General features: G+C 47.9%; 1 protein-coding gene across 6 annotated transcripts in view; it reads left to right on the top strand.

Moving 5' to 3' along the window:
- Nucleotides 1–21,599, top strand: part of UCK2 (uridine-cytidine kinase 2) — an 83,895-nt gene that overhangs the window by 17,459 nt on the left and 44,837 nt on the right. The window contains exons 1-2 of one of the 6 annotated variants that reach the window (XM_037023715.2): nt 5,468–5,599; nt 9,845–9,972. The exons of 2 other annotated variants lie outside the window; for them this stretch is intronic. In XM_037023715.2, coding sequence (XP_036879610.2) covers nt 9,850–9,972 — 123 coding nt within the window. In that variant the 5' untranslated portion in view covers nt 5,468–5,599; nt 9,845–9,849. Of the gene's footprint in view, nt 1–5,292; nt 5,600–9,844; nt 9,973–21,599 lie in introns of those variants that run through there. 3 more of the 6 variants (XM_073221343.1, XM_037023714.2, XM_017669432.3) reach the window with 3 other exon arrangements.

The following is a 21,599-nucleotide window of genomic DNA, read 5'->3' as shown; positions in this document are numbered from 1 at the left end:
AAACTACTTGTATACATAAGCAGTTGTGTTTTTTCCTGGGGAATCTGTTGCTTTTGTTAGGTGTTTAAGTCTCTGATTAGAAATATTTCTGAAACACTCAGTTTCATCACTTGAAGCCTTAGGCCTCCTTTCCGCCAGGAACAGCTGTAATTTTATTACGAAGCAGAAGTGAACTAATTTCTTTCCTAATGACCTGGGGAGAGTTCCTTGGGAGCATTCGCTTAGAGGTACCAAAATAACTTATCAGCAACATACCATGTGAACCCTGAGCAAAGACTGGTCTACTAAATCTGCTAATCTCATTTGGCCTCCAACGCCCTTCGGCATCTCAGTCCCAAAAGCTGAGGACCGTCAAACCTGCCATCCTTGGCCGTCAGTTGAAATACTCCTTAAGGTCCGCACTACACATAAGGCAGGCGCTCCATCTGAGGGTGAGAGCCTCCCCACGCTTTGTACCCTACAGGTCTCCCTTGTCCTTCCCTATCCCAGCCTTTGGCATCACCAGCTATAATACATCCATTGTGGTGCCATAGAAAGAGCATCAGCGCAGCATGAGGGAGGCTTAGAAGCAGGTCATTTGCGGAGAAGATGGCCTTGGAGCTAATTGAGGGAAGGTGAAGGAAGTCATCACAGAAAAGCAGCATAGCAAGGATTTCACCGGAGATAGGAAAGGACACAAAGGGCCAGAGACAGGTTCGGGGTAAGACCTGCGAAAAGGAGGAAGCTAAGTGGCTTAGAACATGGAGTGTGAACAAAGTGGGGATGCTGGGAGCTTCCTGAAAGACAACGGGAACCTTGACTTTATCTCAGTCTTATTTTCACAGAACCACATTAGAAAATATATCCTGGTATGGGGAGGGGAGAGAAAATCCAAAATCTCTCGAGATTTAAAATCTATTTGTTAACTTTTTCAAAGCCTGATAAGGCTCTTCTTGGGGCATATGGGCCAACTAAAACTTAAAAACCCTATATGACTAGTATCTTTTGGGGGAAGGATATTAAGTACAAGAATCAGTGTATGGAATTTAACAAAGTTACAACTTGCATTTGTTGTAACATTTTATAGGTCACAAAGTCCTCTAACATTGTCTTTTTTTAAAAAAGTATCATTGATATACAATCTTATGTTGGTTTCAGATATACAGCACAGTGGTCCAACAGTTACCCACATTATTAAATCCTTACCCCCTCTAGTGCAGTTACTATCTACCAAAATAGTAAGATGTTACAGAATCATTGACTGTATTCTCCATGCTGTACTACCTTCCCAGTGATCAACTTAGATTGTGATTGTAAATCATGTGTCCCTTTATCGCCTTCCCCCTCCCCCCAACGCCTGTCCCAACCCCTCCCCCATGGTAAGGGTATTCCGTTCCTAGTGTCTATGAGTCTACTGAGATTTTGTTCCTTCTACATTGTCTTTTTAATTCTGTCTTTTCTCTGTGCCTTTGCCCGTTTCTGTTCCCAATTCCTAAAAATCTCTTTTCCTTCCTAGCTTGCTGGTTGAGACCTATTTTTTTAAACAGCTTTATTGAGATAGAATTCACATACCAAACATTTCACCAATTTAAATTGTATATTCAATGGTCTTATGATATTCAAAGTTGTGCAACCATCACAACGATTTTAGAACATTTTCTTTACCTTAAAAAGAAATGCTGGCCCATTAGCTACCCCTCATTTGCCCTTACCTCCCCCGTGGCAGGCAGCCACTTTCTGTCTCTGTAGATTTGCTTATTATGGATATTATCTTTTAATTTTTACTTTAAAGCATCTTTGGGGATTAGGAATTCTTACCTTTGGAATTCCTAATCCCTAAATAGTGGGACCTCTACTGATAAGTCAGAGAGCTGTGGTAGAAGTAGAAGGAGAAACAAGTCCAAGCCACTATATATTCTTTATTTTCCCAACTATTGTACAAGCCAGGTATCATTTAGCAGTTGAAGAAACTGGAGTTCATAGAAACTAAGTAACAGGCCCAAACGTTTACAAAGTAACTGCCTTTCTGATTAGCGCGGACTATCTCTTCACCAGATCAGTACTTCTCCGACTTTGGTGGGAACTAGAATCACCTGGAAAGCTTATCAAACCCAGATAGCTGGGCTCCACCCACAGACCTCTGGATTCGCTAGCTGGGTGAGGCCGAAGCTTTGCATTCCAGCCGGAGTGGGTCGGGGACTCTCCTGTCTGGTGCTGCCCCACAGAGTCTGAGATTGTGGTTAAGAACACAGAGCTTAGGTGCTGAAGTAGCGGTAGTATCAGCTGGTCACTTCCTCGGAGCAGTTCTTGCGATCCCTCAAAGCCACTGCTGTATTAATAAAAGGCAACACAGAGAACAAAAATGCTCCAGAGACATGCTGAAGTGCAGTAACGTTTTTTTGTTTTTTTTGGTTGGAAAGTATGATAAGCAATTAGAGAATTAACTGTGTTGCATGAAGCACCGGGAGGAAAACCTTTTCGGAGGCATAACGTGGTGTCGTCCCTTGTCCGGTTTGGAATGATAGCTATTTAAGGAGCAAAGGCAGGCAGACGGAGGAGTGTCAACAGCAGCGTCACTTTTAGTTCTTTGGCCGCAGCTGCAGTTGCACACTCATGCTGACTTCATCCCCAGATGTGAGCTAGGCCAGGCCTGGATCAAACTGAAATCTGTATATATATATATATATAAAATCATCACAGATACTGAGAAAAACCTATTTTCTTGAATCTGTTCTAACTCTGGGTTTTTCTGAAAAACATTTGATGTTTTTTCTTAGTGGGAGGAGAAGGAGGACAGCCTGAAATCACTTAATTCAGGATCTGCAGTGTAATTGCTCCGGTAGGCTCAAACGTGATTTGAACATCCCTTCCTATGGGACTTGGTGACCAGGCTCCCAAGGGAGGATGACACAGCACAGGGACTACTGCAGACAGCCTGCCTCGCTTTCCAGAGAGCAGAGGTGCCAAAGTCCTTGCCGAGGTCACCAGTGCTGAAAACACTCTTAATAATTGAAGTGGACATGGGTAACCTCCTTGTGTGTAGGTAAGCCGGCCCTTGGGGCAGAGGAGAGAAAGGACAGCAGGGCAGCGAGAACAAGGAGCGTGGAGGGCGGCTGGATGTCCTCTGTCAGTCAGGCCTTACTTTATAGGGAGAGCTTTTGCTTTTTGCAGGGCACTCTTATGTATATTAACTCATGCACAGAGGTCAAATATTATTATTAAATATGGTGCAGATAAGTGTAATAAGTTAGCTCAGTGAATGGCTCAACTAGTTCATAGACACACACACACTAGGACTAGATGTAGCCAGTTACTTGGAATTCAGAGATAAGAGCACGTAATTCCAAAACGGTGGGAGTGAAGTTTACCTGTGGGGTGCTTTCTTACCTCTTCCACATTCATTTATTTGTTCATTCATTCATTCAACAAACATGTATTGTTTGCTTCCTGCTTGCCAGTCATTCTGCTCAGTGGGCCTTGGGAATGTAGAATGAGACAAGGTTGTTTCTTCATTCATTCAACAAATATTTATTAAGATCCTATTACATGTCAGGAACTGTTCTAGGTGCTAGGTATATAGTAATTAGAGACACAAAATGCAAGAAATGCATAAACCAGTTTGGAAACTAACATTTGAAACTTACAAAGGGAAGGCAAATAAGGTCTATGATGAGAATGCTGGGATGGATAGAAGGATGGGTAGCCGAATAGTGTGATAAAGTAAGGATAGTACAATGTTAATGGCAGAATCTGGGTGGTGGGAATCTCTGTTTACTATAAAATATCTCAACTTCACGTTTGAAAACTTTTATGATAAAATATTGTGGAAAAGATGCTATAGGAATGATAAGGAAGGGAGGGATCTGGGAAAAGCTCATAGAGGATGAGGCATTCTTTTTTCCTTCCCTTCTTCCTCTCGGCTACTTACTATCCTGTTAGCTATGGGTCCATCGAGTTCCAAATTCCAGTAGGCTTTGTCTTGAGCAATAAAGAACTCCATCGGGGTCGTGGAAGATTGTTAGATTTCTTTAGTGCGTTAAAGACTGGGGAGAAGAGGCAGCTTCATGAATCAGCTAAAACTGACCCACCCCGTAGCCATTTGGTCCTTCTAGCTAACCTCCCCCAAACGCCTCTCTCTCGGTACCAGGTAGTCACTCTCCCCATCTTAGTTTCCTGTCTGGGCTTCTGTGCAGTTTGATTTTGGATGGTGACAAGAAATATTTCCAAAGTGAAAAGAACATTTGTGTTTTCTAATGCTTTTAATATTCTTTAGTAAATTTCTTTGAAAATCATACTGCATTTAAGGTAATTAAGCAAGTTTGAAGAGACAGTGCTATGTACTGAAGTTCTCTTTTTAGCCGGTAGGACCCCATCAGCTCATTGATACCAGTCCCGGGTTCTCAGGGGCAGAGCCTGGTAGTTACTGTCCAGCCCTGCCTCTCTCCTGTGTCTCAACAAAAATTTCCTGTCCAGTTTCAGCCCATTACAGGGGCCTTTTCTCTTCCAACACTTACGGAGGGCCTAGGCTGTGCAAGGCACTCTACCAAGAACTTTAAACGTAATTCATTGACAACAGCAATCCTAGGATGTAATTGCCGTTAGTATCCCCATGTAACAGATGAGAATGCTGAAGCACAGGGAGATTGGAGTAGCTTGCTCAGGGGACTGCATGTAAAAGCACAAATCACTCCGGAGTGGAGGCTGCTGAGTCGCCAGCAGACCCATTGCCTTTCTCACCGAGGGACTAATTGCTCATCTCTGAAAACCCAGTTCAATTAAAAGTACTAATGGGTCAAAATGGCATTATGTATGATTTTAATGCTTGCCTAAACCCTAACTCCTCAGTGTTTGGGATTTCAGACTGTGGTTTGCAAGGGTGTTGAATTTTGGAGGAAGGCCCCCTTCACATAAGCCCCTTCAACTATCCTTTCCTAAGGAGACTCTAAGGGAGTTGCCAGCTGAAGAGGATGGTGTTTGCAGGAGAGGAAATACTTAAAATCAGCGGCTGACATGTTATTTCGGCAAACGGGAGGGGGGGGGGGAAATCCCACTTTCGGAAAATGCAAGTTTTAACCTGGATATTGGGTAACGACGTTAAATTAACTCTTTGTTTCTCATCTTCCAAGCCTGTTCGCATCTTGCTCCCCAGACCCGGGGCATCCTCTCCGTTTGGGAGGCGCCCGGGCGCTCCCCGTCCATGCGAAGCAGGCGGCAGCGGCCGAGAGGGCAGGCGGGTTCCGGGGAAGGGTTAACGCGCGGCGCGCGGCGGGCCCGGAGGGCGGAGGCTGCCCGCGCCCGCGCCCCCGCCCCCGCCCGGGCGAATAGCAGCGCGCTGCCCGCCGGATTGGAGCAGCGGCATCACGCTGACCCCCGCCGGGGATGTAAGCCGCGGCCGCTGCGGGCACCGCAGGCTGTCGGCTCCGGGACCCACGGCGGCGTCTGGCGGCGAGCGCGGGCCGCGAGCCGGGCGGGCCCAGCGGCGGGAAGCGGAGGCCCGGGCGCGGGCGGAGGCGGCGCGAGCATGGCCGGGGACAGCGAGCAGACCCTGCAGGAGCACCAGCAGCCCACCGGCGGCGAGCCCTTCCTCATCGGCGTCAGCGGCGGCACCGCCAGCGGCAAGGTACGGCGGCCGCGCGCCCTGCCCGCCCCCGGCTCCTCGCGGCCGCCGCGTGGCCGCGCGCTCCCGGGCCCCTCGCCTGGCTCCCCGCGCGCTCCCCGCCGGGCTCCCCACCCGGTCCGGCCCGGCCGCCCGCGGATCCTCCCCCCCAGGCGCCGAGCCGCCGCCGCCGCCGCCGACCGCGGACGGGCGCGCTGCCTCCGGCTTTTCCCCGCCGCGGGAGCTCGGGGCCGCCGTCCTGGGGGGCGGCGGCTGCTTACTGTTTTGCAAGCCCGGCGCGGGGGAGAGGGCTCGGGGCTGGGTCCCCGGCGGCGGGCGGCAGCTCGCCGCGCGGCGCAGCCGGGGACGCGAGCCCCACGTGGCTGGGGACTGCAGGGCTTCCCTGGTCAAACCCTGAGAGCCACGCCGGGTCGGTGACATCCGTGAAATCGTACCAGCAGGGACTTGGGCGTGTTTGTGGCTCTAAGAGGAAACGTGGCCGGCTTCCATGGGAAAGTGGCAGTGGCCCCGCGCCCCTGGGTGTGGGCGGCGCGCGCATCTGGGATCCCCGGAAAGGGGTCAGACGAGGGGTGCCGGACTCCCCTAGGCGCCCGCGTTCTTTGTTTCATCGGCACGGCGAGCAGAGCCTGGAGAAGGCTGTCCGCGCCTCACCCCGGGCCTTTTCTGCAGTGGAGAAGGGCGGAGTCCCCCCAGCTGTTTCTTTCCTTGCCGCCTCACCGCCTTTGAGGTGCGGCTGCTTGCTCCCCAACTTCGGTGGGAGCACGAGCTCCCCGAGGGAGCCTTGGAGAGGCTGGTTGCGCGCCGGGGGTGGCGAGGGGGGCTGGCGCCTCCCGCAGCTGGGAGAGCGAGCCGAGGGCGGGATGGCGCCGAGGGGGAGGGGGCGGCCACGAGGTGTGCGCGGCGAGCCGGCCCCGGCGGGGCCCCTGCTCCCTTCTGGCTGCACATGTCCTCCAGGTCGGGGCTGCTGGGGCGCGCGGGGCCCACACCCGGCCGCTGGGCGCTGTGCAACTTCTTTCCGTTTTAAGTTAATCTAGTTCTAGCTCTGTGGACTAGGAGTCGGCCTGCTTTAGGTAGGGCCCAGACGTTTATGTTGCATTTGCTCCTGGTTGAACGCATTTTTTTATTTTTAAAAATGTTTGTGTCTCCTGCTAGTACTATTACTAGGCATTAAAAACAAAAACAGGATGCCAGCTCTGAAGCTTTACCTGTTCTTTGAGAATCATCCTCGCCCCTTCCTTCCATAACATATTCCTGTGGCTTGGGACCTTTTTGCGGCTCTTCATGGCCGTGTTCCCAGCGCTCCTAGCAGGATGCCTGGCCCATAGTTGGGCCCAAATATTACCCTGAGGCCCTGCCCTCCTGGAGGCAAGGAGGCTTAAACTAGCAGATGAGTGTAGCATTTAGAAACACAAACACTCCAGTAATCTTCTAAATAATTTAATCACTACAGAGGGGGAACCCCAGATCCTTAAAGGTGAAATTAACTAACTGTGGTTTTCATCACAGTTTCAAGGTTATTTTATAATTTTTTTGTTTAAGAAAAGCTCCAAATTCCATATTGTAGTCAGTTTGCTGCGATTGTGTCTTGATTTTCCTATTCCAGTCCTTTGCACCTTTCCTCCAAAGGATTTGAAGTGTTTTTTTTTTTTTTTTAAAGGATGGTCAGTATCAACAAATGGGACGGCCTTTGAAGTTTCAGGCCTGAACAGTGCAGGAGGGTCTGGAAGGAAGACGGATATTCTGCCCCCTGCCTGGATGTTTGTTCTGTGCCTGTGAAAGGAATTTGGGGGACAGCAAAGGGCCTAAAAGAGCATCATCAAAAATGACACTTTTAGACCTCGAAGGAACCTCAGAGTCTGCGCAGTCCAGCACTTCACTTGGTCTGCTCACACACAGATGAGAACAGTAATGTTCAGGCCATATACTCAGTGGCGGAACCAGGACCAGCGGGTGCTGCTCAGTCCTGCTGGTCACCCCGTTAAAGAACTGACTAACCAGTGTGGGGAGAACACAGGTTTACAACCCTCACTCTGGAAAGGGGCTGCTTGAAAACGGCTACAGAATGTTTCAGAGGTATTTTGACTGAAAGGAAGTGGAGGTGCAGATTGCTTTGGCCCAGCAGCACCCATCTTGGTCGTTTCCTTACCTCCCCTCCCCAGCGTTTATGAGGAAAAACAACTCCCCGTTCAGCTTCTCATTGAGAGCTCTGATTTGTCTCAATGTTGTGGCTGCTCTAAGCACAAGTCTTTTATCTTAGACTAAGTTATTTGGATTGCAGAAGGCAAAAATAGTGATTGCAGCTCCATAAATCACATGTTTGAGTTTGTTTTATAAATGAAGGTGAACTAGAACTTCAGAGTAAGCTTTGTGATTCTGGCATCACACATCACTGTTAGACACTTGTGGCGGGTTGAGAAAGTTACTGTGATCTACATTAAAAACCGTATTCCCGTGTTTCATATGTATACTGTGACATACTATGACACCTCTCCCTCATTTTTTTTGTAACTGCCCTTAGGACTTTTGTCCTTGGCCAGTTAAAATAGCTTCTCTGCCTGTCCCTTTACACTGCCCTCAGGGTGGTGACACTTAGTGACAGCTCTGTGTCACTCTCCTTTTTGGAAACCTTGGATGACTCCCCATTGCCCAAACTCCAGGCCACATCTTTAAGCATGGCTCAAATCCCCTTGGCCCCAGGTGTGTTCTCAGACTATTTATTTTTGCATTCATATCCCCTCTCCCCGCCCAGATGCACCTATGGAGCTGTTTGACTTTCCCTTTTGTTGGTGGCCTCTAATCTTTTCAAGACTTCAGAGAGCTTCATTATCCATTTCCTTAATCAATTATATTTTGTCTCTAATGCATCCATAGTTTTATCACAGTCTGCCTTATACTGTGGTTATTTGTTGACTGCTTCCCCCACTACAAATCCCTGGAAGAGCACCTGGTTTATTTGTGCCATAATGCCCACTGCAGCCTTGGTTAGAGTGTTGTTGGTGTTTGGTGTTTGGTGTTTGTTGAACTGAGTTGGGTAAACCATAACTTACAATTACCCTTTTATTTTTTAATTCATGAGTTAGGATGAAGCCACAGTTGAAACCATATTTAACTGTGTTACCCGTGTTTCATCAAAAAATGAAAAGCACCCTGAAGCCTAATACATTGGTATTGCTTATTTATTTAGTGTGCACTAAGCGCCTATTTGTGCAGCAAAGGTCATTATGCCAAATACTGTGTTAAGTGCTTGGGGTGAGGGGAAGTCAGGGTATCAGGAAATAACAGAAAGCCTCTCAGTATTTGATGGTTACAAGCTCCTTAAACCTCTCGGACTGTCAAGCCAACGTATCATTAAAGCATTTGATTATCTTTCCACTTGCGGTCAGATGTCTTTATCATTGACAGATGACATTGGAAGATGAAGTCAGGAGAATTTTTGACTTGTCTGAAGTCACATAGCTAGTAAGTGATAGAACTTGGATTGGAATCCCGATTTTTCCTTTTTTTAAATCTATATCAGTTTGAGCTATCACAAAAACAGTGACCCATCCTCCGAGGTATTTTTTGGGAGTTGGTCTGACTGTGTATGAGTAATAGGGACAGGGAAGAGACACGGCAATGCCCTCAGAGGTGGGGCTGCCGCCCGACTCAGCTTGACGGTGAGTCAGCAGCTGCTTTTGGAGCGCTCTGCAGTGTGCCCTGGACCTGAGGCTCCGTGGCTCCTTGCATTTGGGGATTTCACTGTTCCTGGACCTCAGCAGCCTTCCCATCTGGCCAGACTCCTTCCGTACCCTCCTATCAGGTGTTCCCAGGTCCACTGGACTGGTTTGGTCTACCTGCTGGTTTTCTCAGAGCCAGTGTGGTGGGCTTTCTACCCCTGCAGGTGTGTCCATGTCCAGGTGCGCCCATGCGACCTGGTGCTGCTGACCTCCTGCCGCTGCCCCACCTGCCCCCCATCCCTGGCCCTCTCTGTTCCAGTCCCACCTGCTACTGGGCACGCCATGCTTGCCCCGGGCCCGAGGACTTGGCATTTGACCTCTTGTTGGCTGGGTCAGCCCCGGAGCACTGTGCCTGGCCAAACACCAGCCTCAGTGCCCCCCCTGCTGCCGCCTGCCCTTAGCGCGCCTGTGCTTCAGGGCCTTCTTTATTCCTTGCTTGAGTGTCTTTGAAGCGTGGTCACCTGACTGCAGCTCATTATACAGCATTTGCTTAGGTCCTCTGGCTGATGTTATCATTTCTTTTTGTGTCTAGATTTTATGAGGTTCTGTGATGGAGACAGATTGTATTTGGGAATTTCACTGCTGATGACCGGCCTGTTTTTGCCTTGGGCTCTGAGGTGGTGCTGTTGGAAGTGCTCAAGATCGCTAAGGTCCTTTACTGTATGTCTCAATTTTTTAAATCAATAAGATAGATTGGAAGGTGTATTCTGTGTGTGTGTGTGTGTGTATGCTTTCTTGTCCATTAAACCATTTTTATCATTAAGCCAACTTAATTGAAACATTTGATCATCTCCTTATCATAACATACCATGTCTATGTAAAATTATTAAGTATAATCTATTATGATTATAAAACAAAAACAGCAATTATGAAAGGATGAGGAAAATGAAATAAACACTTAAAATTGTGGTTTCTGTGATGGCAAGCCCTTTTGATTCTTATTAAAATATACTTATTTGTGACTAAAGAATGTTTTATTTTTAAAGATCTTGTGTTATACATGGTGATTCATGGATTTGGGATATCTTGGTGTTATTAGACTTGGTGGTAACACAAGGCCGAAGGTTTGGTTCTCCTGGTAGTCTTTTCAGTCTTGATTTAGTCACGATCATAGCTGAAAAAAGTATCCCCTAAAAAGATCCAAATACCAAAACCTCATCGTTTGCAGTATTTCCCAAATCATGACAGTCCCATTCCCCAATTAGGCAGTGCCTTTTGTTAAAAACCACCTAGAAAATGTTCATCTTCTCCATTCCCCATCAGCTATTTTCACAAAACCAGTATGCTCCACTTACAGGGTTTTCACTAATGGATTCAAAACCCACCCGAAATCCTTCTTTGGAATAGTTCACAAGTTCTTACAAATTTCTGTTTGAGCGTTTTGGATGTACATAAAGTTTTTGGCAACAAGGTTGCTGCACAATAGAAACATTTTCAAGTATGTTTTTAACATAATTTGATCATTTGATTTTAATAAATATGTTTTCTCTCCATTCTTTGTAAACCTGGAAGTCAAAACTATTTTTGCAAGTGAAATACTCTCAAATGAACAAGTAACTGCAAAATTTACATGAACATGAAAAGGAAAAGAGGATTTTCTAAAAGACAAAATGAAAGGTGCAACAGTTGCCAGGTGTTGGGGGAAAAAATACTCATCAGCATTTAATTCACTTGCTTGCAAGAGTTCACACTGGAGAAAGCCACAGTATTCACAATCATAAAAGAACCATCAGTAGACTGTGTAACACAATAACCTGAGAAATATAAAGACCCCTGTGAGGCCGTGGGCTTTCAGGTTTCTCATAAGCAGTAATTTGACTAGCTATGAGGGCATTGGTTCTAAAATGAACCATGTATGCTTTGAGAATTTTGAATGATGAAGAAAGAGGGTGATAATTCTAAAAACAAGGAGTTTGCTTTGTCCCCTGGCTATTATGAATGATCTTTCCTAGGGTTTCTCTTAAAAAGCAGTTATTTTCACACTCCCTCTGAAACTGCAGGAAATGTGTCAAAAGAGTATTTCTGAACCTCCCTGAGTCTCTTACATTGTAATCTTAAGTCCCCTACATAGTAACCTTGAGTCCCCCAAGGAACAGGTGCCCAGCAGTCCCATGGTCCCACACTTTACCTGCGGTAGGCATTCATTTTCACAATAGTGGTAGAAGGTTCTGCCACCTGGCCTTTGTGTGACTTGTGACATGTTATTGTAGGGCTTTTGCAAGAATTGTGCCTGATACTTAACATGCAGTACTTCTTTATTGCTTTAGTCTGTCTGTGAGTATGCGCCTGGTCTGACATTGGCCTTCCCTCCCCCTCGGCTGAAGGGCCTTTTGTCATAGCTCAGCAGACACCCTCTGTTTGCCCGTCCTCTATGAAGCCCAGGTTGAGTAGGTGTCTAGGATTGCCTCCTCCCCACACAGTGTCTCTGCCCCATGTAGGCTGATGATCTCTCAGGCTATGGACAGAGGCTTGTAGTAAGCAGAATGGGGTGCTAACAGTGCTGACCTATCTGTCACGTTGGGCTGTGGTCTCCAGACACGTGTAAGCATTTTGGAGAGTTCTTTATTGTACCACATTATTTTTGACCTCAGTTTTTGTCATCATGGGTAGAGTTGCAAACGATGCAGCTTCTGTTATACTATAAATATTGACATTTTAAAATAATGATTTCCTTCTTTTAAATATATCTGATGGGCTCTATATACCATAATAATTTGACCTATTGTCATCCATTGAGAAATAAACGAATGAGCTTGTTTGAGTCAGAAATGTTCATTTTTCCTTTTTTCTTCTTGATTCATATTTCAGTTCTTCACTCATCAAATGTTAACTGCCTTTTATTTGTTTTTACATGAAAATCCTTTGCTGATCCTTCTATCATCCTTTGCAACAAAAACACATAGGTGTGTTGGAATAATACCAACTCCTGTTCTCATAAGTCTCTTCAGTGTTAATTTCTCTTGGTGGCATTATTATAGTTACTGCCATATTTTAATCAAAGCAAGTAGATAGACATTTTGATGAGTAATGAAACATGCAAGGTAGAATTTTGTTGGAAGGCAACCTGATGAGATAGATGGAGTTCCCCCACCTACTGCTTTCATGTGTTAGTGGATCATTGCTACTCAATGCTAGAATAAGACTTTTTTGCTTGTATAGCAAAAAACCCTATTGGCATCAGTAGATGGGAATGGAAGGACTTACATCAAGGTCACTCAGGTTTTACCCTTCAAATTCTATGTGAGAACCCAAGGCATTTTTATGAATCAACCAGCCTGCCACCCACCTCGTTTAATTTTGTTGAGAGCAAAAACTGGAAACCTCCAGATTGTAAAAGGATTTGTTACCCAGTCTTTAGGTTGTTCACTATTATTAGCACTACTATTTTAAATTGCCCCTTTGTACAGCCACTGACTTAGGAAGTTTGGGTTCCAGCCCAGCTTTGCCAATTGTTGGGTATCTGTGTAATGCCCTGTAGAAGAGGGGCCGTTCAGCTCTTAGACTTCACCTTGCATAACTAGCCTTGAGTACGCTGAGTCGTTTCTCACACGTTCTTTCTCCAGTCTGACCTGTGTGACGCAGTTGGCATTTATAATCTGCTTTTGGGGGGGGGGGTCCTGAAGGATGACATCCCCTGCCACTTGCCAACACTCACCTCCACCAGATATTAACTGGGCTTCTCCTAGGACCTGGGACCCTATATCTTTCTCTCACAGATGGGGCTCCTTTTTCCTAGCATCCTTCCCTCCACCCACCTTCCTTTTATATGCATTCTTTCCGCCTTTCCTGGGAAGTCCTCCCTGCTGAGGTTCGCGTTCCCCTGCTGTGTTGCTAAAGCATCCAAGCAGACGTCAGTGGCAGTATTCTGCCCCGTCCCGTGTGGTCCTTGCTTGTTGATTCTGCCTTTCCCGCTGGCTGAGTCAGCATCAGGGACTGGTTCTCCTGACCCTTGCCTGAGGCTAACACATGGACTGAACAGTCTAGGTAGGTTCTCGGTAAATGCGTGTTGAATGACCGACTGCTAAAGGCCTCTCTCTCTCACACTGCTTGACGTCTCTTGGCTGTGTAACAGGAAGATCAGTGCGTCCAGTATTTAACTCCAGGCCTTCCCCCGTCAGCCTTTCAGTCTGCGACCTCTCCGCTCTCTGCTGATGACAGCTTCATTCATTCGGTTACTCAGGCCTCAACCTGGGAGCCTTTTTGACTCCTTTTTCACTCATATCCTGTCCACTGAGATGTCTTGCTGGCCTTGTCGTGCCTTGTCCACAGTCTGCCTACTTCTCATCCCCACTGCTTCGGCTCTGGGCCACGCCACCGTCGCCTCTGAGTGGGGTCATTGCAGTGGCACCCTACCTCCTCCACCGCCACCTTTGTCCGTGTATATTCTGTCGCCATCATAGCAGCCAGAATGATCTGTTAAAATGTTAGTTGGGTAACTAATGTTAAATGAAGGTTGTTAAAATAAAGGTTGGGTAGCGACATCCCGACTCTGCTTGAAAACCCTGCACTGACTTCCTATTTCCCTCCCAGAAAAAGCTGAAGTCCTTACAGCGATCCACAAGGCCCTCCGGATGGGCCCCCGTGCTGGCTGCTCATTCTGCCAGGACAGTGCTTGCATCAGGGGGCAGCATGGTTAACTAACTGTTTTACCTCGTGGTTACCCTGTGTAAAATTGCACACAGTAGGCACTCAAACATTTGTTGAATAACTGGTTGAAGAATGCATTCGCTCTTGGCCCCCTTACCTGTTCTAATCCTAGTTTTTAGCATTTTAATCTGGTTGCTTAGGCTGCTGCTGAGGGATGTGGCTAATTGTCTCTTTGCTGTTCACATTTTACTTCCTCTTGGGGTCCCTTCACCTGGATGGGACTTGCTGGCACATTGTCAACCACAGAGCTTGGTGTAGGTGTCCATGCTGGGTGGCTTAGGTGCCTGTTGAATGGTGCATTTTTTTAAATACCAAATCACCTGGAGAGTAGCCATAACATCTTGCTGTCAAGTTCTTAATGGGGCTCTCACCTATTTTGCTTAATTAAATGCTTGTTGAAATGAACTGGATCTTCTAACTCAAGAAGTGCTGGAAGAGTAGTTCTTTTAAGCCAAAATGATTATCTTCCCTATCTTAGGGGAGGTTAGGTCCATCATCTGGAGAAAAACTGTCTCTGCTCTGGGCAGCTTGCATCAATCTGAGTAGAGACCTTTTGTCGCATGGAGTGCAGTTGGGAAAGTCCCGAGCGGACCTGTATAGCATAGGAAAAGCTCATGGCAGCTTTTTAGTTCTTCTGAGTTTTGTGCGCCTTGTAGGGAACGGACTGTGGCCTTGGAGAGGCTTGGCATGATAAACGCTTTCCGAAGCTCTAGGTGTAATTTAGTGTGTTTTCCCGTTGGGATTATTAGTGTTCTTCCTTTCATCAACACAGATGATATGCAACTATGTGTATAAAATCTTTAGTTTCTGCTGTACAACAGCAGTGTGAAGATCTGAGATGCTGTTTATTTAAAACGTTTTCCTTTTTCAATGAAAGAAATGCAAACACTCTGTAAATGGAAGCAGTTACAGTCTTTACTGTCCTGCTAAATGTATGAGGGGTTTGGTGATGAGAAGCAGTTCTGAGCAGCAATAGAACTCAGAATCAGGCCAGATGCCCAGGGGGCCATGGGAAGCCTGTCCCTTCCGTGTGTCTCAAGGTTGGCATTTCTGCCAACAGGTGCTCTGGAATCTGGACATTTACTGAATTGGCTGTGGTGTGACCGCACTTTGTCTCTATAGAGGGTTTCTGAGGGTATGTTTCTGCCCAATGGCATCTCAGTTTTCTGAGAGAGTTTTCTCTGGAATTTCTCTACAGATTGAGTTTGGTCATGAGATTGGCTCAGAGCCCTGCTGTTTCTGGTGAGGCATATCTCCTGGGGATCTGTTGATTTTCCTATTGAGGTAAAACATGCTAGTTTGATTAGTCAGTAGCTTCATTTTTCTCCTTCTCCTTTGTAGAGAAAGTAAACATTTGAAAGCAGAAGGACCAGAATATTGAGTGACACATTGTATTTGAACAAAAGGGTCAGTGAATGCCCTTCTGGAAGGAAATGCAAGCAAAGTCCTCCTAGTCTGATGCCAGACTGATCATATAGTTGGTGGAGGACATGATTTTGGACTTGCCTTCCAAGAAACGCTGCATCGTAGGCCTGCCACAGGCTCGTTTTGCGGGTCTTTGTGTGGTTTAAGGTCTTCTTGGTGTGATAGAGCGGAAGCTTTATGATGTGTCGGCTTCAAGCAGAGATGGAATAGAACTGGTTTGCTCAGGAAATGCTCTCTTGCTTTGAGTCCAGCCAGAGGCTTTGGAGTTTGTGCCCGCTGGTGTGACCATCCAGCTCGGCCCCTTTTAATAGGTTTCTCTTGAGCCCATTTCTGCATCTGTGAAAAGAGACAGTCTAGTTTGCAGAGTTGCTGTTAGGGCTCAATGAGAAAATGCACACAAAAGCACACACTGGGAGGCGGCGAGAGCACACGCTCAGTGAGAGCACACGCCTGGCAAGAGCACACACACGCTTTGTGGCATTTCTGCCGTGGGCGAGTGGATGCCACGTGGTGCTTCGTGCTCTGCCGTGGCTGCTCTGTCACAGTAGGCTCTGTGGCCATCGTACTGTCCGCTTCTAACCAGCGCAGCTCCCTGGGCGCATGGCCTGGTGGTGTGCAGGCGTGGTGGTGCTGGTTCTGACGAGGGCCCGTTAGGACAGTTTGATTCCCACTTACTAAGTGATGTCATTTCCTTGGGCAGTGGCCTTTCTTTTTGCTGGGAAAGCCTGTAACAAGTCAGCTGTTGGCCACTCTCTTACGCTGTCGCCCTTTCCGTTTTCTTATTGTTACCAGCTTGCTGCAGGCCTCAGCGGTCCTTTTCTGTGGTGGTTCCCTGGGACCTTTTATTTAAAAGAGTTAAGTGGGTTTGCTGATCATGGGTTGTTAGGGGAAGAAAAAAAACAGTTTATTAATATTATTTTTTTTAAATGCTTTTAATTAGGTGTTGAAGCCAAGGGAAAGTGTATGAATGTATAAGTGTATGGTTCAGCGAATTAGCACAGAGTGAACACACCTGTGTAAGTGCCCTCCAAGTGGAGAGGTGGCAGCACCACGAAAAGCCCCCTCCCTCACTAGCCCTGCTATCAGTGGTTTGATGCGTAGTAGGGTGAGGCCGTGTTTTATAGCTGTAGGTTTCCCAGGGCTTGTGTGACTCTAGCAACCTGGTCTTGTATAGGAGATGCATAAATGTGAAAAATAAAGTCATCCTGTGCCTAGAAAATCCTACTGCTCTTTCAATCCAGATCACAAACTGTTTCCTCTGAAGCTTTCACCCTTGAGTGCCACTGAAAGTAAAAGTCATGTTATTCATTCATTCATTTATTCGGTACATGTTTATTGATTCCTTACAGAGTGCCAGGTGTTCTGTTAGGTGCTGGGAATACAGCAGCGCCTTCGATAAAGCCCTTGACTTCATGGGGCTTACGTCTGGGTCTGACTCCTCTGTGCTAACCCCGTGCCTAACACAGGACCTACCTGCATGATAGGCACTTAACAATATCTGCCGAGCTGAGCTGTGTACTGGTCCCCTGCAGCTCTCCCACCCGTGTGTTGTGGTGAGCTGTCAGAGCTCTGACCTCCAGCCTCCAGGTGCCTGAGTGCAGCTGTCTGTCTGGATCCCAGCCTCGTGCACAGAAAGGACTCAGTCTGGTTACTGCGGGGTGGTAGGCGAGCAGGAAGGACCCTCAGAGGTCTCAACAAGCCAGAAAGTGTCAGGTGGCCGCCGTACAGCTTCTCTTCCTAAGCCAGTGATCAGTTAGTTCCTAAGACCCATTAGAGCCATTCTGTGCCCTGTGACAGTGGCCACCACCTGGAAACTCCCGGTTTCACCCCTCCTGGCCAGCTGCCTTCCTGCCTCTCTCCTTGTTCTTCTCCATCGTCTCTGGGCTCCTGGAAAAGAACCTGGGACTGGGCCCTGCGTCACCCCTGTCATGGATCACTGGTTTTCTCCCTCCCATACTCTGTGTCCTTCGTCCGTTGATGTCTCCCAGGTTATTTCCTGCCCCCGGCCCTTTCCCAGGCTTCTTTCCCATGTGTTCAGCCGTCTGCCGGGCATCGCACTTGATGCTGAACCATGCTCATTCGGAACTAGCCCCTCATACCCAACCTCGCTGCCTCCCAGCCCTGGACCCGCTGCCCCACCTCTGTTTTTCTCCATGCAGATGCACAGGACAGAGTCTTTGCCTCGTCCCTGTCATTCTCCGGCTGGTGCTCCTACATCCACCACATCCGTCCAGGCTCCCGGGCTCCTGTCAGTTCTACTTCCTGAATATCTCTTGGGGACACCCCACCCCACCCCCTTTCTTGCTTGGATAACTGTCCAGTGGCCCAGCTCCCAGCTGCCAGTCTGGACCTCCTTTGAAACCGTCTCCATATTGCTTCTGGAGTGTCTTCTAAAAAATGTGCCGTCACCATGCCTGTCACACCCCTAAAATTCTTTAGCGGCTCTCCTTTGCCTCAGGCTTGCCGTCAGCAGTGCCTGCCACCTGAGCCTTCCAGCCTTACCTCCTGTACTCCCCGAGCCCCAGGTCTCTTCTCCCAGCCGGTCCCCCCGGCCTCAGACTCGCCTCCACACCGGATGTGTGGCCGCTTTGGCCCACTTTCTTGTCCCTCCCTTCGGGTGGTCACGTCAGAGTCCTGGGAGGTGAGCTGGGAGTCCACCCCGTCCGGGCTGAGGCTCCCGTCCTGCCCTCCTCCTGTGCCACCTCGTGCTGCTGTCTCTCCACTTGCGTGTCGTCCCAGCACACGGGGTTTTCAGAGCGGTGTCCCGTCTCTATCCACGATGCCTGGGATCTCATAGGTGCTCAGAAATACTCCAGGGAATGTAAGGGTTTTCTTTTTCTTTTGGTCAGAGTGTGGGGTTGAGTTATATAGGGATTCACCCAGGTTACTTTGTTTTCTTCATTCTAACATCAGAATTTGAGATCTGAGAAGTTAATCTCACATACATTTATAATCTCACATAGTTTTTGGTCGGTAATGCTACTGGTCTTCATGGTAGTTGCTCTCTGCCAAGCTGGACATCGGGCTGGCGTTGGTGAGGAGGGGTGCAGGAGGCACGCTTGTTGGCACCCGACAGTTGCTCCTCTGCCCTGCCGTCGTGGGGGCTGGGTCCCGGGAGTGCGGCTGTGTGGAGGGTGGGGTGGGCGCCGGCTGGGGAATGGCAGCCAGGCCTTTGGCTGAGCTGACGGTCTGGAACATGGGACTCGTTCAGGCAACTTGAACGCCGTGAGTTGGAAAACTGCTAGTTCATGTGAAGTTACTGTAGAGAAGCATGGAGAACCTGGCTTTACATGAACCCTGTATTTATAGCAAAAACCACTGGTTTTCTGTTAAGCTGTTACGCAAATGTCTGAGTTTCAGGTTTGAGTTGAGGTTTTCTGAGGGGTGGCACAGGTTTTTAATTTAATAGGAAGAACAGCTTTTATCACACTTTCCCGCTTTTTTTTTCTTGATCAAAAGTGGCATGTGCTCTTGTGAAGCATGGGCTTAATGCCCCTGGCCTGCATGCAGTCACTCTCCCACTGCCTTATTTCCCTCATACCACTTAATACTAGCTGAAGTTATTTGTATGTGCATTTATTATCTATTTCTTTTCAAAATACTTGCAATAACAGCTAATATTACCTGAGCACCGACCATGTGTGAGGTGCTGGTCCACGTGTTTGCGTGGGGGGGGCCCTTCACCCCTCCGGGAGGTGAGGCACTGTGGTTATCCCCGGGCTCCAGAGCAGGAGATGGCGGCACAGACAGAAGGCTCCGGTGCCAGAGCCCCCTCCTGCCTCCACGCCCGTTCTGCTCTCTGTCACTTGGCGTGACATCGGTGGGGCCTGTGGGCTCGCCGTCGGCGGGCGTGGACTGAACAGGAAATACACCAAGTGAAGGGTGACACGAAATCCTTCCTCAGCATGGTTTGCTTGTTTTCCCCATAAAGCCTTTTCTTTTCAATTACAAACATATACTTAAGTACAGATACGGTTGTTGCTCCTTTTGGGAATTAGATTCTTTTTTCTCCATGACTCCTTGGGGAGCATGTCCCCTGAGGTGCGACGTTATCTTAGCTGTTCAACAATTAGCAAGATCGGAGGTTGTTTTATGTCAGCCAGACATCAGGCTCCTTGAGATCTGGGAGCCCCATTAGCTCATGCGCCGTTCCCTGGGGAGGGGCGTGCTCCTGCAGGGGGCTGCTGCCCGTTTATTTTCTGTTGGTTCTTACTGGACGATGCCATCCCTGTAAGAAAATTCATGTCACTGAATTCGAAGGACATACCTTATTTGGAGTTTTGAACATCCTGGTTACTGGCCATGGTCTTTTCCAGGAATAATGCTGATGAGAAACAAAAGAGTACTTGAAAAGTGGTTTTTTTTTTTTTTGATAGTAATATTTTATAATAATGCGGGAGGTGGTTAAGCCTTGTGTCTCGTTCTTTTCCCCTCCTGTGGGGCAGAGTGTTAACCTGCAGGGCAGGAGTTCATAGGTCAGCCCGGGGTCTGAGGATGAGCTTCAGAAGGGCCCTCAGTCACCTGCCCTTGTGTCAGGTGCTCACGTTGCGCTGGGGCAAACATTCCATCCCAGACCCGAGCCTGAGGATAGCAAAGAGCTCTTTTGATGTGGGTACTCGCATAGTCTCAGGATGCAAGAATCCTGGAAGCTGACTTGATTTACAGATTAGAAGAATTTTTTTCTAGCCCCAGGAAACGAGCTAGATGTGAGTAAAACTCCATAGAGGGCAGTTTGAACTTTTCCCCACTGGGGAACCAGGCATTCTAATCGGGTGGATGGGTGGGCACAGTTTGGGGTGACAGCAATGTCATGCCAGCTTCATCCCCATCTGAGCCTTGTATCATGTAGACTGCAAATGGCCCACACACTCATATTTAACTGGCCATTCTTATTTCCAAATGTTGCTGCTTGTGTGCATGGACGGGATGAGAGATTGAACCTGTCTATGATTACTTTGGTAGAAGTTAAAAGGCAATGCATGTGGCATAAAAGGACAGTCACTGCCTTAACATGGCCACAGCTACTGCTGTCATCCAAGACAACATCACCCGCCGGGCCTCCCTTTGCTCATCTGTAAAATGGGTACCACGATGGTGCCTACTTCCCACAGATTATAAAGGATTACGTGAAATGATAGAGAGAAGGCAATTGTAATGTTACGCAGCATGTGGTAAACAGCCTGTGAATGTGGGCTCTTGTGAGGAAGGTGATGGTGGCGGTAAGGACGGCTGCAAGGCCTGTGGCCAGAAATCAGTATCCTTCACCCCGTCCCATCTCCCAGAGACAACCACTTGCAACCCTTGAGGTTGTTTCTCCTTTTATTTATCTCCATATTTAAACAAAGGATCAAGGCGCTCTTTACTGACTTCCTACTGTGGATGATCAAGATCAGGACCTCGCTGACCCCTCCTTCCTCCCCACACATCTCTCCTTCTAAGATATCAAGATTTTGGGTGGAGCGACATTCAGTGTTTTATTTTATTATCATATAAACATTGCTGGCAGCTGAGTCATGGAGTAACCTATGAGTGCTGGGTGTTACTGAACATTGTACCGCTGTCCTGAGTTGAAAAAAAGAAAAATGAGTGAGGTACTTATTGCTGATTTGCCTTTAAATATGAGTGAAGTTAAAGGTCATCGTGAGGTGCTGCCTACTTAGATGTATGCTGTTTATTTTGTGACTTGCTCAGTTTTTTCTTAAGATGCCCAGTTGCCTCATGCGTTTGCATCGCCATTCTGGAATCGTGTGGAGAGTGGGTAGAGGTTAACTTTGCAGGGGAAGCATTGGGCTTTCCTCGCCTGGGAGTTTGGAGTAGAAATGGGTGACCCATCTGTGTCAGCTTTTGGTGCTGTGCCCTTCCTGTCCTTAGGCCGAGGCCATCTGTGATAGAAAGGCTTAGCTGCCCTCAGAACACACAGTGGGTCTTGGGAGGCACAAAGATGGGGCCGCCTAGCGGGGCTGTGGGACGAAAGCCCAAGGTGGGAAGATTACTGTGGTCATGAAAAGTAAATGAGAATGATGAGGGGAAGAGCAGGGTCTACAATGCGCACCGATAGGAGAGACAGCTTCTCCTAGTGGGAATGTCAGTATTGATGCTTTTGCTCAGCACAGCTCCCCCAGAGCGGGGATAGGGAGAACGGGGGAGCTGTGGATCTGGCCACCTCTGGTGTGTTTACCAGCGAACCAGATGGAGGAGGCCCGGTGGTGCAGGCC

Source organism: Manis javanica, chromosome 14, assembly GCF_040802235.1.
Source record: "Manis javanica isolate MJ-LG chromosome 14, MJ_LKY, whole genome shotgun sequence".
Classification (NCBI taxonomy): domain Eukaryota; kingdom Metazoa; phylum Chordata; class Mammalia; order Pholidota; family Manidae; genus Manis; species Manis javanica.
The sequence above is the reverse complement of the archived record's forward strand: the minus strand, read 5'-3'. Positions and strand labels throughout refer to the sequence as shown.